Here is an 18,678-nt window from a genome sequence, read left to right as displayed (position 1 = left end):
TTTCATTAAAACAGTTCAGTATCTTGGCATTGTACAATGTACAGCGAAAACACAGATCATGGAAACACACTTAGTTAAACATGCAAACTGTACCGGCCGCTCACACTTGCCAAGAAATCCCATACTATGAAAATGATCACATTATTTCCCGGCACTAGTCAGATTTTAGCAATAACACATCTACATTTGCATTTCTGTTTCTCTGAAAACACGTTTAAGGAACAGATTGGGTGTCTGGAAATGTTATTTCAATTCATTTACTTGCCAGACAAACGTATGTAGGAATTCCACTAATCCCTCTAAGGCAGCTCCGCTGCCACTGAATAATTCATTGCAGTAACAAATCTGCCCTGCACCACAGCAAAAAAGGAATGTATTCATATATGAAATACTGTACAGACATATAGTGAATGCATGCACACCCACGAGCAAAGAAGTAAATCAATCTGTTAGCAGGGCCACAGAGATTCATATTATGTGGTTACTTAGTTACAGCACATTAATAAAACTCGTCCCAGTCACCAGTCAGAGGAGAGGAGAAACAGCTGTGTCTGTAGAAGGTCAGGAGGAGGAGGAAAACTACTCCCTAATGCTCCAAGTGGATGAATGTGTGTCTATGTGTGCACACTTTGCTGTAATTAAGCTTTTACATGATACATGTCCCTTCTGATTAAATGTGAATAATGACTACAAAAGGACACAGTCACAGCACACAGAAACACATTTAACAGCCCGAGCAGCTACCTAATTAGTTTGCCCAGCCTACTTAGTTGACCTCTGTGCTGATATGCTCTGCTAAGATATGGCTTTTCATCTGTTAAACCTTGCTGTCGTGACATTTCTATAATCACAGGAAGCTGCCTTCAGCTGGCGGTGCAGATGTTCAGTGGATGGGAGATTATTTTATTTTGCTATTTTTCTTTTGTGAGCCAAATTCTCACCCACGCAGCCACACACAGCAACGGGGACAATTTTTCGAGGCAAGCACATCCGTCCACATCCCAACTGGACCGCTACCACCTGCTCATCAGATTTCTGGGAACAGCTCATCAGCTGCCCTAGGCTGTGAGAGGGGGAGTCTGCTGTTACAGACGAGCAGGGTTACAGGGGTTAACTCGCCAACAAGAGGCCAATTTACAGCCATGGACAGGAACCATCTATCAGCGGTCTGTAGTCTGTCACCAAACAGGCCAGACTGAGCTGCCTTGGGCCAAAGTCACGCTCAAAAAGTGCCTTATAGAATTAAAAATGAATAGAGACACTTCCGGGTGCATGGTAATATCCTGCCACTGATGGTCATTTCATTACGCTTAAGTTATTGAAGACATTTTTATGTGAGATATCATCCAAACAGGCAATGCATGTAGGGAGATTTTTTTTCCCATTAGCCTGTGGGTAAGATTTTCAAAAACTGAATTTCAAGACATCGAGATATTCCATAAAAAGGGCTTCCATCTGAAAGCACTCATAGATATTCGTTTATGGTGCATAAGTGGTGTATAACCACAAGAAAATGAGCAAATAAAATAAAACAAATAGTCCAGATGATTTTTATTGTCTGGTTATCCAGTATTCAGTGCGTATGAGGAGCCACTGTCCACTGTTTGAGGTTGGGTAGGGGAGAAAGTGAGACTACAGCAAAAAAAAAAAAATCAGAGCCAGGCCAAGACTTAACAGGGAGGCTTTGCTTGGTATTTCTCTGGTATTCCTAGAGAGATGATAAGCCCTCGATGTGAAGTTCCTTGGAATTAAACAACAGGGTCAAATCTAATGTAATTTGATGGTAATGCAATAAAAACTGTGACAGCTACAGTATTTAAAACACATAAAGGAGTCATACAGCTGTATTGCTTGACCTATTACTTCAGTACAATGAACGTGGTCCCCGTACTTTCTTCTGGAAAGGCTCTAAGCTGGCAGCAGAGGTAGTCACAGAGCCAGATTGACCTCTGTGTGCAAGTGAGAGCTGGCATCGCAGGACAGACGCCGATGCCGTTTTGTTACACGTCACGCCTCTGATTCCTGAACACCGACATGCTATCTAAAGTCACACACTGGGGCAGATTTATGCCGGCTTTGTTTGGTTCAGTGACAGCCAACATAATGAGGGGTCTTCTTCACAGCAACATAGAGAGATCTCTGTTTAAGAGGCAACTGTGAGAGCATTTTCAATCTCTGAAGAGTATCTCTGAGTCACTGCACATGTTTGTGCATGTGGTTATGATTTTATATTGTTTTGGTAGTTTGACAAGCTCTGAGCCATGACCTACATGTACTATGCTGATTTTGATGAAGGGACTTAATAAGCGTTAATTAATTAAGGAGATTAAGAGTGTTTATGTGGGGTTTTTTGATCAGTTACAGTACTTGATATCTGTAATCTGGGTGAAAACATGGTCTTGTGGCTGACAACTTTGAGTCTGAACAACAAAAACAGAGCCGTCAAAAGAAGCAGTAGAGAAAAACAATCCTACATATCTTTTGTTCTCAAGCATAACTTTATTTATCTATTGTCTTTAATCCTTGCACAAGACAGCTGTATGGTGTTAGTACCTGCAGTGTGAAATGATGACGTCAGCATTACACAATTCATTCAGCTCTACAGCTGTGTGAATTGTTCGTTTGCTATGTCGCAACTGTTGTTGTTATTGTGTAATTTTATCGGGTGCATGTTGGATGAAATACTGAAGTAAGCATTTCTAAATGCTACTGCTGACATATGCACTGTTACATACAATTAATAATAAGTTCAACTGTGTGAGGAATGTGGATTCAGCATTTTCTCCCACCAGATCCGGAATATTATCTGGATCTGCAAATTGTACAACCTCGCCACAGATATGTCAGATTTTATTTATATCAAGATCCACGCATTATTTTGTATCAGGTGTGAGAATTACTGCACCAAAACACAGAAGTGGACTGCTGTTTAGAATGTGACGTTACAACTATTTGACTGTACCATTCAAACATGGCCACAAAGGGATCTCTGGTCTAAATGCTTGCTTGAAATTTGGGCTGACAAAAACATATCAAACAAAATCACAACTGGACACTAAACACAAACACACCACGATTTATGAAATAATTTGAGAGTATTTACATGTGAGTCAGTACAACAGAACACAAGCACAACACCGCTTTTCTACCCTGGAGCAACAACATAAAAAGAATGTTGCGTTCTTCTTCCTTCAATCATTCATTCATTCATTCATTCATCTTCTCCTTCTTCTTTGTGTTTATTGGCAGATCAAAAACCAACTAAGTGCATGTCCCTACATACTCTGAGTACTGCACTCTACCTGTACTCAGGTAGACTAAGCGGGGGAGTGGGGGGGGGGGGTCATTCACACTTTGGCATGGAACAAAGCACTCGTACCTAATATGAAAACAGCCTTAAAAGAAAGAGTGTCCACTTGTTTGTGCATGTGTATGGTACTCCACAGCAGGGTAATGTGAGCTTGATGTCCCAGAGGGGATAGATCACCTGTAGAAACCCCCCCCTCTCTTCTATCAAGCTCCCCCAAGCCCATAATGACATAAGCACTTACTCCCACGCATGCCCCCTCACACCACCCCACCCCCATCTCCCCATCCCCACCCGCCTACCTGAAAACACCTGCATTCACATACACAGAGGTTTAAAAAGACCAAATTCATGGGAGGAAAGCCACACACCTTCAGACTCGCTCTCCTGCATGCAGAACATTTACAGTTATGCACACTCACACCATTCCAAGGAGTTGGCGGGCCTATTAATACCGCACTTCAAGGACTGGGGATTGGGCATCGAGCCATAAGATGCTATCTGGTGACTGATACACACTTGTGTCTCTCTTTCTGTCCTCAGGGTACTGCCTTTCACTCAGCCTGCCAAGCTGAAAGGTTAGAATGGTTACATTCCCACAGCAAGACCGAGTGGGCCTTAACAAGGCTGTGGCCAAACTAACATATATACTGTATGTATTCATTTAAGAAGGAGAAGGGGCGGTGTACTCCACATGCAAGAGAACGGCACACTTCAAATAGAGTTACACTTTGCCTCGGTCTCTTAAAAACCTTGTACTTTGACACTGAATTTATTTAGTGGTGTCTGAAAATGTTTCATAGGAGATGTGGAGTGAAAGAACGGCTGATATCTAAGATAGATAAGGGTTTTCATGCAGAAAAAGCAACTTCCCTTCTTTCTTTTACATTTTATGAAATGAATGAATCACACAAGATGAATGTTTAAAATTGAATAGACGGTACTGCCAAAAATAGAGGAAGTTAGTAACAAAATCTAAATGAATTTTGAGCAGCTGGTATTAAATCATTAAGGACAGATGCAGTGCCCTGCCTATACTTGTGCTGTTGCTGATTTTAGCTCCACTGAGCTTTACAGCTGTCCGCTCAAGCGAAGCTACATTATTAATAATCATAAATCAATTCCTCCACATCGGTGTGTCACTTTTAAAGCAGCAGGTTCACCAACAAACAGAGACTGTATGTTTTTGAGCAAAGACGGTAGCAGACATAGGCTCTGAGTCTGTGATTGATGTATTTCCAACAAGGTCTTATTCCAGGATCATCTGATAACATTTCAATCCCGAAATTTAGGTCTCTGTCAAGACATAAATATTTCCTTAACTTGCCTCTTCTCCCCAAATCCTGCCTCTCCAACTGAGGACTGAAGTTAAATTAAACAAAAAAAGTGGTGTCTACTTACTATATATTTGTTCAGCACAGCCTGTCTCATGTGGTACCTAAAGTTCTGCACATGTATTTTCTTTCTTTTTTTTTTTGTTATTGTGGAAGTAACAAAGGTGGCAGTGATACAGAGTAGGGATTAGTGAAGTTAAGACTCTGGGGAGGTTTGATCCCAGGCCAGCCGGGGCACATGTCCTTCCAAAGGCAGGGCTCTTAAGCATTAAACCATCAAAATGTTAGCAAGGGTGGGTAATTTGGGAAAGAAAACCACACCATTGAGTCCTTTCTGTTGGCATCAACACGCAAAAAGAATCACATGAATGTTGTGTTGGAGGAAACTGTGTGGCATAGATAATTAGAAAGCCCTGACTATTTTTGCTTGGCCTACAGCAGTGGAAATCAGCACTGCTGGACTGCAAAACAAACTCTCACACAGACTTCGTGCTGCATGTAAAGTTTTAATTTGTAGTTTTAATAGTCTGATCCGATCTTCTGTTGTAAAAGTTGTTTTCAGTATGAAATATAGAAGAGAAAATAATATTATGTGTTTTATGTTCCAACAAAGATGAACTCAAAAAAAAAAAAATGTAGACCTGATAGGGAATGTTTTGAGATACCATGCACATGAACCTGTTATCACTGTAGTTGGTCCGACTGTCACCATCAGTGACATGCACGGCTGAAATTCCTAAACCCTCCTCAACCTCCAACCTCCCACCCCCCGCTATCCACATCATGTTGCTGATACATTTTGATTAGATATTTACTTTGCCCGTGGCCCACCTCTGCAGACTGTTTTCCATACAGTCACCATCAATTAACTAGTCACCATAAATGTTTATATTATGCTTGCACTAACCCGAGTATTGGCAGTCTGACTTCCTCCTGCTGCTGATTGCTGGTTTGGTCAGGAAACGGTTAGTGCACTGAAGTAGGAGAGCCAGAGAATACACTCCTTGTGGATTCATGAAAACCAGAGTACTAAAATAATTTGTCTTGAATAGTCAGAGATGCATGTAACATTCAAGTCTCATGCTCTACACCAGGTTTAATCATATTTTATCTCATGTAAACTTCCATGACCTTAAAATGAGGCTATAAACAGATTTAATACCTGCTCGTTCCATCTTCTTTGCTTACTGGCCAAATGTCAATTCAGTCAATTTTAATGGGGATGTTTGGTTATTAACTCAGTGGTTTTATGGCTTACAGAGTAACTGTGGTCATTATCCACTCAGTGTGATGGTCATTAGTTTGTCAGTCCCAACATGTTGTCCGCTCACCCCTGCTATTCACACTCTACTGTGAAAGACAACAGAGGGGACAGAGTGTGCTGGTGACTTAGGCTGACAATGTGCTACTGTCAGTCCTGACCTCACACTCCCTTCCCCTCTGCTTTCCTCACTCTTCTTCTAGTTATCTGTCGTTAAAATGAATTGATTTAAATAACTGATGTGATTACGCTGTGATGCCGAAAAAAGTATCATAACTAATTTAATCCTCTTGCTTTCTGCTCAAATGTACGTAAGTCTTTAAATTAACCTTCAGATTGGTTCTAAGATGTCTCCATTTCATGTTCCCATCCGTTCCCCTCTTTCTTTTGCATGCATGTGTGCACACACACACACACACACACACACACACACACACACACACACACACACACACACACACACACCACACCCCTGATAACCATCAGCTCCAGGGCACACTCTATTGTTTCAGCTCAGTGCTAATTACCTCAGGTCTTAACCCCAGGTTCAGCCAAAGAGCAGCAGAGGGGGATGGTGTGTATGCGAATGTGTGTGTGTGTGTGTGTGTGTTCGTGTGTGTGAGTGAGCAGAGAGATGTGAGTGTGTGTGAGTGAGCAGAGAGATGAGAGTGTGTGTGAGTGAGCAGAGAGATGAGAGTGTGTGTTGGGGGGCAGGGGGTTGACTGGGTTGAGAGGTCATTGCTGCTGCCAATCAATTGTCACACTGGATTCGCCTAAACATCACAGTCTATAATCCAGGAGGGAAAACATGGCAGCACAATGAGATCAGCCAACCAGACTCCTGTTACTTTCAAGAGTGAGGAGTTTATGTGACTTTCCTATCCACAGCTATACCGTAAAACCTGATAGAAACACACCAGGTTGAAAAAAAAGAAAAAATTACAGAAGTTAGTTAGTTCATTTTCTATTCTTTCAACATTCCTAGCCATTTTCTGCATTTTCTGCATTTTAATTTCAATTATTATAAGGCTAATGTAATAATAATAATAAGAAGAAGAATAATAAGAATAAGTCTGGCATTTTGAATAGGAATGTTCTTCTTTCTGTGTTGGTCTCTAATGTTTCTTTATATTAGGTTTGAGATAAAATAAGGGCACACATTTTAGGGACCAGTTGCATTTCCTCACTTTGTGTGTGGGAGAAAGAGTGTGTGTGTGTGTGTGTGTTTCTAGGTCATGTGTGGAATGTCAATACCAGGTCTGTTATCTCACCCAGATTCAGCTGTGTCAAAGGGTTAACACGCAAAACTCAAATAAATAATGCTTGCTTGTGGACATAAGACAGCAAATGGTTTAATTTCAGAATTCTCACACAAAGGATGTTTATAGATCAAACTACAAACATTTATTTATGTATATATATATATATTCTTGCTACATATGTCCGTTGGTTTGAGGCCTTGTCTCATTTAAATCTTGTTAAATATTAAAACTCTGGCCACAGTAACATCACGTATTTGTAGAATTTGAAAAGGTCCATGGAGCTCTTAAGTTGAGCTTCATTACACCTGGCAGATGCTTCAACAGTCTCAGAATTGTACAAATCACTTGGAAGAAAACACAAATCAAGTGTTCCTTGAGCTTTCCTCCTCCCAAATATTTGCAACAAATCCAAGCACTTTCTCACCCAAGTCCACTTTTGCAACACAGAAAAGCCAAAACAACACTCTTCACTGCTAGTTTCATGCTGTAAAAGAGAAACCTTCTCGCAGGGTGCCACGAGCAAACAAAACCTGTCCAGTATGTGCATTCATTGCAATGCAAAACAGATTTCCAATGCTTCAGCATCTCTTAAGGCCCTACTTTCAATTAGAATGTCATGAGCACTTAGAGCTGACGGGCCTTTAGAGAAGGGGAGTGGAACCTGTGGTGAAGTTCCAGACAGCCTTAAAAGACCATTAGGGACTTTAAATTTAAAATAAACACACACAGACACACTGAAAAATCCACTTTTTCAGAAGCCTATTTTCTAAAAATACAGCCAATAAAAATATATGTAAACCACATCAGCCGGTATAAATACAGGTTCTGGATATTGTCAGAATTAGTTGGGGAATGCTCACTGATTTTCTTTGCAGGAAGAGAGGAGAGGAGAGGAGAGGAGAGGGAACGCACTGAGAAAAATTAGGAAAGAAAAAGCAAAGGATGCAAGAGGTATAGAGACAGGAGATGGAAAATAAAAGCTGTAGCAAAGGAGAGGGGAGGAGGGGGGGAGCGGGCAGGGGATGAGGTTCGCTCTTCTATTTTTCCCTTGGATCCCGCCCTCCTGGTCAGGGGTTGGTCAGGGAAACCCAACTCCCGCGCATGGATTGGTCGGCTCTCCTCTGGACGGGCAAAATAGTCTCCTCACAGACACAATAAAGTTTAGTGCTGGACGCTTGCAGGCAGTACAGGCGCAAAACCAGACCGCGGTGTCTCGTCGCTGCGCTGCGCTCCTCCACACGGAGCTACTAACGGGAAACAACGCATGGAGGACTGGGGGATTTATTCAAATATACTTTTTAATTGCAGATGCACGTGCTATTTTAATTAAAAACACGCGCTTTTGTTTACGCGTAGATCCCGCAACGATTCACTATTCCTTTCTGGATATTTTAATCTATTGAATGGCTCTGAGTGGGATACTGTAGCCTCCAGAACGCACGGACTACACGCGCCCCCCTCCTGTTGGACTATAAACACGCGCCGGCGTTTCCAGGGCGACCCGACCTAACTTTGTGTTTGAGGAAATATTAACTGTGCCAGCATTCACAGAGGGCAACCGCTCAGTGTCGCGGTGACCATGCCCGGGATGATGGTGTCGCTCACCGGCGCAGCCTTCCTCCTCTTGTCCGGGCTGGTCGGTCCGCTCTGCCTGGTGCGGGCTTTCGGCGATGAGGTGGAGGAGATGACCTGCGACCCGATCAGGATCAGCATGTGCCAGGGTCTCGGATACAACGTCACCAAGATGCCCAATCTGGTCGGCAACGTGCTGCAGTCGGACGCCGAGCTGCAACTGACCACGTTCACACCGCTCATACAGTACGGCTGCTCCAGTCAGCTCAAGGTACTGGACTGATGTGATACACAGTTAATGCATACTGATATTATAATAGAACAGAGTAAAATAGAATAGACAGTGTGTCATTAAAGGCAAACACTAATGCTTTTACACACATGCACAAATTTAGGAACAGTGATCCTGTTCTCAGAAAGGCATGGACAAGTCTAGATAGTCTGCTATATTTGTGTGTGTGTGTGTGTGTAACAGAGTGTGGTCTCAGAGCACATGACAGGGAGCTACTAGCAATAGTTGACTATTCAGTGTGCAGTTCAGACTGATGGAGCCAGTGATAATGACCAGCACAATATAGGTTGATTGATTCCCATTCCCAGAGTTATATAGAGACATAGAATAAATGGAGGGGTCCCTGCCTTCCTTCCTTCCTGCAGTGCCAGGCTGTCATGCTAATTTCAATGAAAATGCCCCCTCTGTCTGTTGACATTCTGAGTTCATGCCCCACACAGCAACAGCTGAGTCTTCAGGGCTATATACTGTAGTCTTCTTCTTAACAATGGTGCCCTCAGTGTCCTAAGACAAATGCTGCTTGTTTGCCTCATGCACCATGTAAGAAAAAATTAGATTGGGCTCATTACTTGTCTCTGAGATTTTACTTTAAACTATAATTGGAATGACCAGTGGCACAATGGAGAACACATTTTTGGAAATATCAGCGGCAGTGTTAATGAATGGACTTTCTCAAATTGTGTGTAGTGTTAAAAGTTTTTGTTAAGAGATGCCCTTTCACACACATATCATGTCATGAAATCATACCTAGAAATTCTGCATACATGGACATGAAAACAAAAACTTTCCCAGAAGCTATTATTTTAAGGAAATTGTATTTGGAAACCCACTGTCCTGTCTATACTGGTATGCGGTATGTTATTATAATGTTACAGTGAATTGCTGGTGTGTGCAGGTGCTTGGAAACGGGTAAAATTTAGTTTGACATGCTAAATTGATACACTGCTTGAGGGACGTTTGTGTGCATGTGTGTGAGACAGGCAGACAGAAGAAGGAGCAACTGCTGCATAAAACCAAACTGTCCAGCTGAAAACTGTCTCATAAGATTAGCTGACCCCCACCCCCCATTCTCTGTCTTTCTCTCTCTGTCTTTCTCTCTCTGTCACTCTCTCTCTCTCACACACACACACACATATACGCACGCACGCACGCTAAAGAGGGAGGAAAGGGGAAAGGGAAACCGTATCCCCTAACATTTGCTCTAATGGGAGGCTTCCTGACTGGTAACTGGAGCAGCTTTTAGCAGTGAAGTGACAGCGCTCGGGTTACCAACGGTCGGGGAAAACACCCAGAACATGTTACATTACTGTCACAGACAGAGTAGGCATAACTCACTATGAGAAATTTCAAAAATTGTACGGCATGTAATTTAATATCTTTATGAGCAGACACATAGAAGCTACACACACTCATTTACAGGGCAACTTTGTAGATTTGGAAACTTTGTTCATTTTCATTGAATCAAATCACAAATTACTCAGGACAACTGTAATAACTGTGGTTCAGTTTGGGAACAAAGATTCTCTATTTGTGGTGAGAAACTAAATACTGACCCCAGATCAGACAGTGCGCTCCATTCGCAGAGATAAAGCTGTGCTACAGCCCAGATACTGTTCAGAGAGAAGCAGAACAAACTGAGATTGGAGGAAGTTCCCTTTGACTTAGATAACAGATTTTGACATTTCATAGCTCAGTGTGTTTTTGCTAATTTGGAAACATTATTCGCCAGAAGGTGTGTAGCAGAACAGTAGCTGACTGATGATGTCTGGAACTTTTATACAATTTATTTATCATGGTTGCAATTTTAAAAGCCTGTGGTGCACAGATGCACAGTTTTACGTTTCCTTTGCAAATAAATTCTCACAGAAAGTCAGTTGTATGTTTTATGTTTCTGTGTGTATTTATTTCCCAACCTTGACACCCTTCTTGGATTTCATGGTTTCATTTGGTCCCCGTTCAAGGGCTGATTTTATAATGGGATTTCTCTATCACTAGATCAAGGCTGCAAGGCCGCCCCAAACATTTTGTTCTTATTATGGCCCAATAAATATTTTGGTATTTTTGAAATGGAAAACTGCAGCAAACCTTTCACTGTAACATGTTTTTGTATTTAAAGTCAGAAATCAGCAAATCCAAGCTCTTGGAATGTAGGTTTATTTCTTTTACCTGAACGTAGCTGAGTGAAATGTAATTTCTGCTTCTGTGTATTTTCATATCGTGAGCCTGGAACAATTTTAGTCCCTGGCTTCAAACAGATTTCACTGTAAAGGCATGAAATCAGTGAAAATTGCAACCTTTTGTAGCCCCACAATACCTCTTCCCACAAATCTCAACCACCTCAAATAGTCAAATGCGACTTCAGACATTTCACTATCTTTATAACCCTGACTTAGATATCTATTTCAAAACCACTGCCATGAGACAGAGAAAACTGAGCCTTGGATTAGGGAGGATTATGCAGCATTACATGGCACATGCCCTCAGTGTTGTTAAGTCCACAGATTGTTTTTAAAGACGCAGAGTTGTATGTGTAACCTTGGAGCAGGTTAGTGTTGGCCGTGGTGTCTTGACTCAAGTTCTGGAGTTTTTATTAGAAGTGAAAATAGAGACCCACAACTAGAGGTGATGCAACATATTGAAAGTAAAAGGCAGGGAAAAGCAGCAGGATAGTGAGTGGTATATGCAAGTAGATGGAGGATCCACTTGTGGGAGTACATGGTGTAGCCATCTACCAGCTGTAATCCTGTTGTAATATATAGAAAGATGGGCCCATGGGGCACTCGCAGTGCTGTTTCTACGTCTTTAACAAGCGCTACACCACAGACATGATTTACCTTCTGCTTCACAGTGTGATTTAACTTGACTGGAACAAAGTCTACAAAGCAGTGTACTGAAATCTGACATAATACTGGATGAGTATTACTGTCATTTTTCACTCTTCTTACATCATTCCTCACAATGTTTGCTCCTTTCTTTTCTCTCATAGCTCTTTATTTGAATATATACACGCACAACACATTACTCTCGTTGTAATTCAATACATTTGCCACGTTACCAGTCTCAGCTCATTTAACGACTTGTGTGCGATTGCTCCTCCTCTCAAAACTTGCTCTGTAGTTACTCTGTACTGCATGTTATGAAATCTCAAAGCCGAACACACGCTTTGCTGTTTTTTTAAAAACATACTCAGATCAAAATCTTCAACTTGTAACCTTTCATCTCCCATTTTTCTCCAGTTCTTCCTGTGCTCAGTGTACGTGCCGATGTGCACGGACAAGGTGCCCATCCCCATTGGCCCATGTGGTAGCATGTGTCTGTCTGTCAAGAGAAAATGCCTCCCAGTGCTCCATGAGTTTGGCTTCATATGGCCTGAGGTGAGTCAAATCACCACAGGAACATCCGGTGTGTATTAGGAAATATAACTTTAAGGTGTGGTTGAGTGAAGTGGAAATAAAAAAAAAAAACAAAATGCTTTCTTTTAGGACAATAAAAATGATGTAGATTAGCTCTAAGTGTTTTTAACAGTATGTATTCACAGCCTAAAAAAGCCACCAAAAATTATATTTCCTATCATATCTTCTCTAGGTGCTCAACTGCAGCCTCTTTCCGCCTCAAAATGACCACAACCACATGTGTATGGAGGGTCCAGGCGATGAGGACCCACCCTACCAGCCAGTCCGCCATCCTCCCCACCAGGAGGAGTGTCAGGCCCTGGGATCTGCACCTGACCAGTATACCTGGCTGAAACAGACTGAAAGCTGTACTCTGCAGTGTGGCTACGACAGCGGGCTCTACCGACGAGGGGCCAAAGTCTTCACAGACGCATGGATGGCGGTGTGGGCCGTGCTATGCTTCCTGTCGACCACTCTGACGGTCTTGACCTTTCTATTGGATTCACAGCGTTTTTCCTACCCTGAGCGGCCCATCATCTTCCTGTCTATGTGCTGTAATCTGTACAGTGTGGCATACCTGGTAAGTGGGAAATTCAGAAGTCTACTGTCCTGCACTGACTGACTGAAATAAAAACAATGGATAAAACTTACTGATACTAATACAAGAGCCAAAAAAAAAAAAAAAATCAATACATGCTGAGACACCAAAAGATTAGATAACATGTGCGCAAGAACAAAACGCTGCCAGAAAATGTGACAAAACTCCATAAAATGATAAACGATTAACGATAAACAAATAAACAATTTCAGTTGGAATGGTTGTTTTAGCATTTAATTTTCACTGAAAACAAAAAGTGATGTGATTCTTGTTGAGTTTTGTACCAATCAATCATGATCCTTATGTCTGGAGAATAGGATTTGTAGGCCGGGGCGTCTCTGTAGCACCACAACGCTTATTGTGCTAACAGTGCACAACAATATTGTGACACATTTTACCTTTATCAAAAAAATTGCAGCTCCTGGTCCAGATCCTGATTTGGATATTGCACTTGGCCATATTGCGATTTTGATTATATTTTGATTAATTGTGCAGACCTACTGATTATTAGATATTGGTGGAATCATATTAAATAAAAATCCCGCCGTTTAAGTTGTACATAGCCTTGTCTGTCTTAAACTGCCATTCCTTTCCTTGCATGTGTTTTTCATTTACTAGGGATTTTCAAATGAAAATGAGGCAACTAGGTGAAGTCTGCCTCGTTTACAGTTTCCTCTGTTAATCAATGAGATTTTTCTCCTTCCAATAAACAAATAAAAAAATGTATGCCAAAAACAATGATCCGAAGTAAATACAGATAGTGAAAATATTGTTTCAGCTTTTTCTGTGATGAATAAAACTTTACAACTATTTTCCCTTTTTGTTCTTGTTTCATTTTCCAGGTAAGGTTGACTCTGGGGAGGGAGCGTGTTTCCTGTGACCTGGATGCCACAGCTGTTCCAATTCTAGTGCAGGAAGGGTTAAAGAGCACTGGCTGTGCCATAGTCTTCCTCCTCCTCTATTTCTTTGGCATGGCCTCCTCACTATGGTCAGTACAAACGCACACATACATGCACTTTATCATTTGTCATATCAATCCTTCATCTCTTTTTCCCAGTTTGACCATTGTCATCAGATGTTGTGAATGGACTTTGGTGGAACAATTGGAACACAAGACTTGTATCCTGTTTTCTTTCAAGTCTAACCATCCTGTCTCATAACCTCTGTACTAGATGGATTCATTTCCACATACAAAGGCAGCCTTGGTAAAAGATGACACTTTTTGCATCGTGCATCGTTCTGCACCACAGTTGCAGTGGAAACACAATGCTGTAACAGCATTTTCTCTTCCTTTTCACTTTGCCCCCATTTTCCTGTTTGTCCTCTCTCCTCTCTCGTGGAAATGCAACAAGTTAAAAAGCTCAAGGACTTCACTCTCTCCTAAAATATGACCACAGCCCTCTTTTGTGTAACTCGTGACTAACTGGTGTCAGGATGTGCTTCTTACAACAGAGAACTGCACATGTCCACCTGGTTGGCTGTGAAAAACAATATAACAAACAAAGTTTTGAGATGCTCTAGCAGTAAACAGTAGCACAAGGTTTGCCTCAGCATCTTGTTTCAATGAAACATTTGATTGTTATTTGCTGCCAAAGTGAGAAAGATAATCTGATAATTGCACACATGAGCATGGTTTGCCCCTTCTCTCATTATTCTTGCACTCTCTGTTTGTCTCTGTTCTAGGTGGGTGATCCTGACGCTCACCTGGTTCTTGGCTGCTGGACTGAAGTGGGGCCATGAGGCTATTGAGATGCACAGCTCCTACTTCCACATAGCAGCCTGGGCCATCCCAGCAGTTAAAACCATAGTCATCCTCATAATGAGACTGGTGGATGCAGATGACCTGACTGGACTCTGCTATGTTGGCAACCAGCAGCAGGAAGCACTCACAGGCTTTGTGGTGGCTCCACTGGCTTCATACCTTCTCATAGGTAATTACACAAACATAGTACAATTAGTTTTTATTCCTTGTGTTAAAAAATAGTGTGCTCATACCTATATTTTGCAAACTCTCACATGTAATTTCTCAGTTCCTATTGCTTTATCATTGTAATTGTGTTTTCTCTATCCGATGTCCTTATCTTGTTTTCCTGTCTGCACCCCAGGCACCCTGTTCATCTGCGCCGGCCTGGTGGCTCTTTTCAAGATCCGTTCCAACCTGCAGAAGGACGGTGCCAAAACAGACAAGCTGGAGCGTTTAATGGTGAAGATTGGAGTGTTTTCTGTTCTCTACACTGTCCCAGCGTCCACGGTCATTGGCTGTTACCTCTACCAGCTGTCTCACTGGGGGGAGTTTAAGGCCAGCACCAGGGACTCGTACGTGGCATCAGAGATGCTTCGAATCTTCATGTCACTGCTTGTAGGGATCACATCAGGCATGTGGATCTGGTCGGCGAAAACCCTCCATACCTGGCAACGCTGCTCTGCCCGCCTGCTCAGAGACAGCAGGGCGAGCCGAGGGGGCAAGAGGGCACCAGGGGAGGGCTGGATCAAACCGGGGAAGGGCAATGAGACAGTTGTGTGAGGAGGAATAAAAAGGGAGCAGACAGGAATGGACTTCTACCTGCTTCTCTCACACTTAACAGAAACTCACTCTGCCTAACGACGGATGGCGAGGAAAGAGAATCAAGAGGTGAGAGGGGGATGAATAATGTGACACAGAAGCGGAGCAGGAGGTTCTCAAAGAAGCCACAGGATGTAATGGCATCAAGAGAAGATTGCCGAGAGTCCATGAGCATGCGTCACCCCTCTAACTGACTCTGAGCCTCTAAAAAGGGGTTAAGAAGGAGACAAGAGGAGGACTGAGTCATAAAGAAGTAGCAACACTAGCATCTCTACCTCTTTTAGACTACCTTTGCCCAGAGATAGAGAAAACAAAAAAAAAAAAAATGAAGGAGAAAGAGAGACGGAAAAGGCAGAACAGAAGCATCGATATGCAGACCAGACACACCGATAAGCTGTGTAGCACCATGTCTACCTCTCTGTCTCTCCTTTCTCCAGAGCCCTCAGCAGATGAGACTGAATCTGCTGGATACAGTGAACCCTTATGCCGTTGTGTGTTTTTAGGGTCTTTTTGAAGTTTTTAATTTTACACTGGAGGGTCCTGGTGCAGATATTATACAGATGTAGGCTGAAGTTTCCCAAAAGCATCTGACACCTTGAGAGCCCCTTTCACATGCTAAAATGAAAGGACAATGAAATACCAGACCAAAAGTAATGAAATGAATGAAATGCAGTGAGTTTACATTTGAACATTATTCTGCATTTTTTGTAAATTATAGTTTTTTGTACAATTAAAAAAGGTATTATAGCTTTTTGGGAAACCAGCACTAAGCTGTAATGATGCACTATAGTTATATACAATATGTGAAGTGTCTATACTTGTCACAAGTGGCAGTGGTGGGACTCATAACAGATCATTACAAAGTATATTAATATGCACAGAGCCATTAACAGGGAGGGTCTGGTCAGTTTTCATTATCTACACAGAAATGATGACCAATGTGGTTTATTGTTCAAATGTGTAAAAAACAATTCACGATCCCTTTTCTTACAAATATTATGAAGGGCAACGGCAGATAGAGAATTTTTTTATTTTTTTTATTTTTATCTGTCTTGTACATTAAGGTAAAGTCTATGGTAGATATGAAGTCATACCGCCATGAATCATGGGAGTAGCCCAGCTGTGCCTTTTATTGACCCATAAATGTGGAAGCTGTAAGGCGCCTGGGAAATGTAGGCCTGTGTGTTTTACCTCAGCAGTCTATGAGAAGCTCAGCTAACGTCCAGTGATGTGTGCAGTCTTCCTGGAAACCGTGCACTGTATACGTTACCATGAAATCCAGGAAATTAAATTATTCCCTCTGCCCTCTTTTCCAAACATCAGACCTGAGGCAGGTTAAAGAATTAGATGTTATTAGACAATCATTTGCCAAAAGACACATTATGCAGTAACACAGAGCTGTCACAGACACAAGCATGTGCAGGTACACACACACACACACACACACACACACACACACACACACACACACACACACACTTTCCCACGAATCTCATCCATCAGCTAATCTATCACCGATTTAAGATCACTATGAAAAGAAGAAACAGCAATAATAACAGAGTGTAGCTGTCAAAACTTTGGCTGTCTGCTTTCCTTCTCAGTCTGTGTCCATGTATTGCCTATTTTTCAATCACATAAGCACAATGTAATTGGCACTATTAATAGGCGTGTCTGTTCTGCCTGCACATCTGTATGTCTGAGAGTCTGTTGCTCTCGTTGGCCCACTACCTGCCGGTTCCTCTTTAACCTCGTCTACATGGCTCATTTCCCAGACAATCAAGTCATCCCTGGAAAAGATTATTGTGCATTACATTTCAGAATTTCATGGATGATAGAGATGAGATTTTGATTAATTGTCTCTAGCGGCACATTTTGTTGATAATAGGCCTTTTCCACCAGGTTAATCTTGCAGTTTCTCAATAACTGAGTTTTAATTACAATAAGTTGACTCCTTATGTCTTACCGCTGCATTCACCAAATTCCCCAACTGCTCCTGTGTACCGTATATTTGCCTGACAATCTATCAAGCAAAGCTCTTGTATTTCAGTGAGTCTTTGAATGTATAATACGTGGGCTGTGTGTCACATTACGCCTTGTACAGCTGACGAAGAAAATGTGGTTCTGGGTAATTTTAATGTATAAGGGCTTGAATAATTTGGAGCTTTGCCCTCCTGTGTCTCATACGAAACCAGTTAGTGCCTCACACAGCCTGTCGAAGGTATTTTTTAGCAAAATATTTAGAATGGGACAGAAAATTATTTTTTCCCACATGTTAAATGTAACATCACCCTTATTGCATTCAAAGATACTTTTTGGTGGTTCTGGTGAAACCGAGAACCCTGAAAAACCAGTGTTTCTCAAACCAGCATACCTTGGCACGCTCATGAAATTTCCAAAGTCAAACAAACATTACATTGAGTTAAAGTGAATTAAATTAACCTCTGACCACCTCCCCTCTGAGCTAATGCAGTTTCTCCCTTAAACTGTCTTAATGTTTTGGCAGTCTGCTCTCATATGATCACACTGAGGTTCAGGTGACATTTCCAAACAATCACTGAATAGTTGTGCCTTGAAACACTGTGTATGTGCCACAGCCTGATGAAGATCGAGAACCACTGGTAATAGAGATTTGTAAATGCTTTTTGAGAAGCCCAGAATCAGTGTTGGCGTCAGTTCACCGACACTGATCGTAGCCTTTAAGGTCTAGACTGTTCGTTTGTGTAGAAAAACTCAGTGTCTTGATGAAGTCATCAATGTATTATAAAGAAATTGCTAATTTATCCTTGTAAAAAAGTGACAAAAAATTGTAAAACTTGTTTGTTATTTAAAAAACACTTTTGTATCAGAAGAAGATGAATAAAAACTTTTTGGTTTCCAATATGTTGACACAATTTCTCTGTTTTCTTTTGTGTGTGTGTGTGTTTTCTTTTGTGTGTGTGTGTGTGTGTGTGTGTGTGGGAGGGAAAGCATTATATACTAGAGATGAACAACTAATCATGCAGTATCGTCTCATGTATACACATTTTGTGGGGCAGTTAAGCGTATGAGTGAGTGAGTGCTTTCTGTAATGGCTCCATGCAGTATCTTGCATCTAAAA

At 41.7% G+C, this 18,678-nt stretch overlaps 1 protein-coding gene across 1 annotated transcript; it reads left to right on the top strand.

The window, feature by feature from the left end:
* Nucleotides 1-8,128: 8,128 nt before the first annotated feature.
* On the top strand, nt 8,129-18,461 carry fzd4 (frizzled class receptor 4). The gene is made up of 6 exons (XM_056374844.1): nt 8,129-9,007; nt 12,265-12,402; nt 12,614-13,000; nt 13,861-14,006; nt 14,702-14,949; nt 15,124-18,461. Exons 1-6 carry the CDS (start codon nt 8,744-8,746, stop codon nt 15,540-15,542), a joined length of 1,602 nt encoding a protein of 533 aa, XP_056230819.1. The 5' UTR covers nt 8,129-8,743; the 3' UTR covers nt 15,543-18,461.
* Nucleotides 18,462-18,678: the final 217 nt, after the last annotated feature.

The sequence above is a fragment of the Seriola aureovittata genome, chromosome 4 (genome assembly GCF_021018895.1).
Source record: "Seriola aureovittata isolate HTS-2021-v1 ecotype China chromosome 4, ASM2101889v1, whole genome shotgun sequence".
NCBI lineage: Eukaryota > Metazoa > Chordata > Actinopteri > Carangiformes > Carangidae > Seriola > Seriola aureovittata.
The sequence above is the reverse complement of the archived record's forward strand: the minus strand, read 5'-3'. Positions and strand labels throughout refer to the sequence as shown.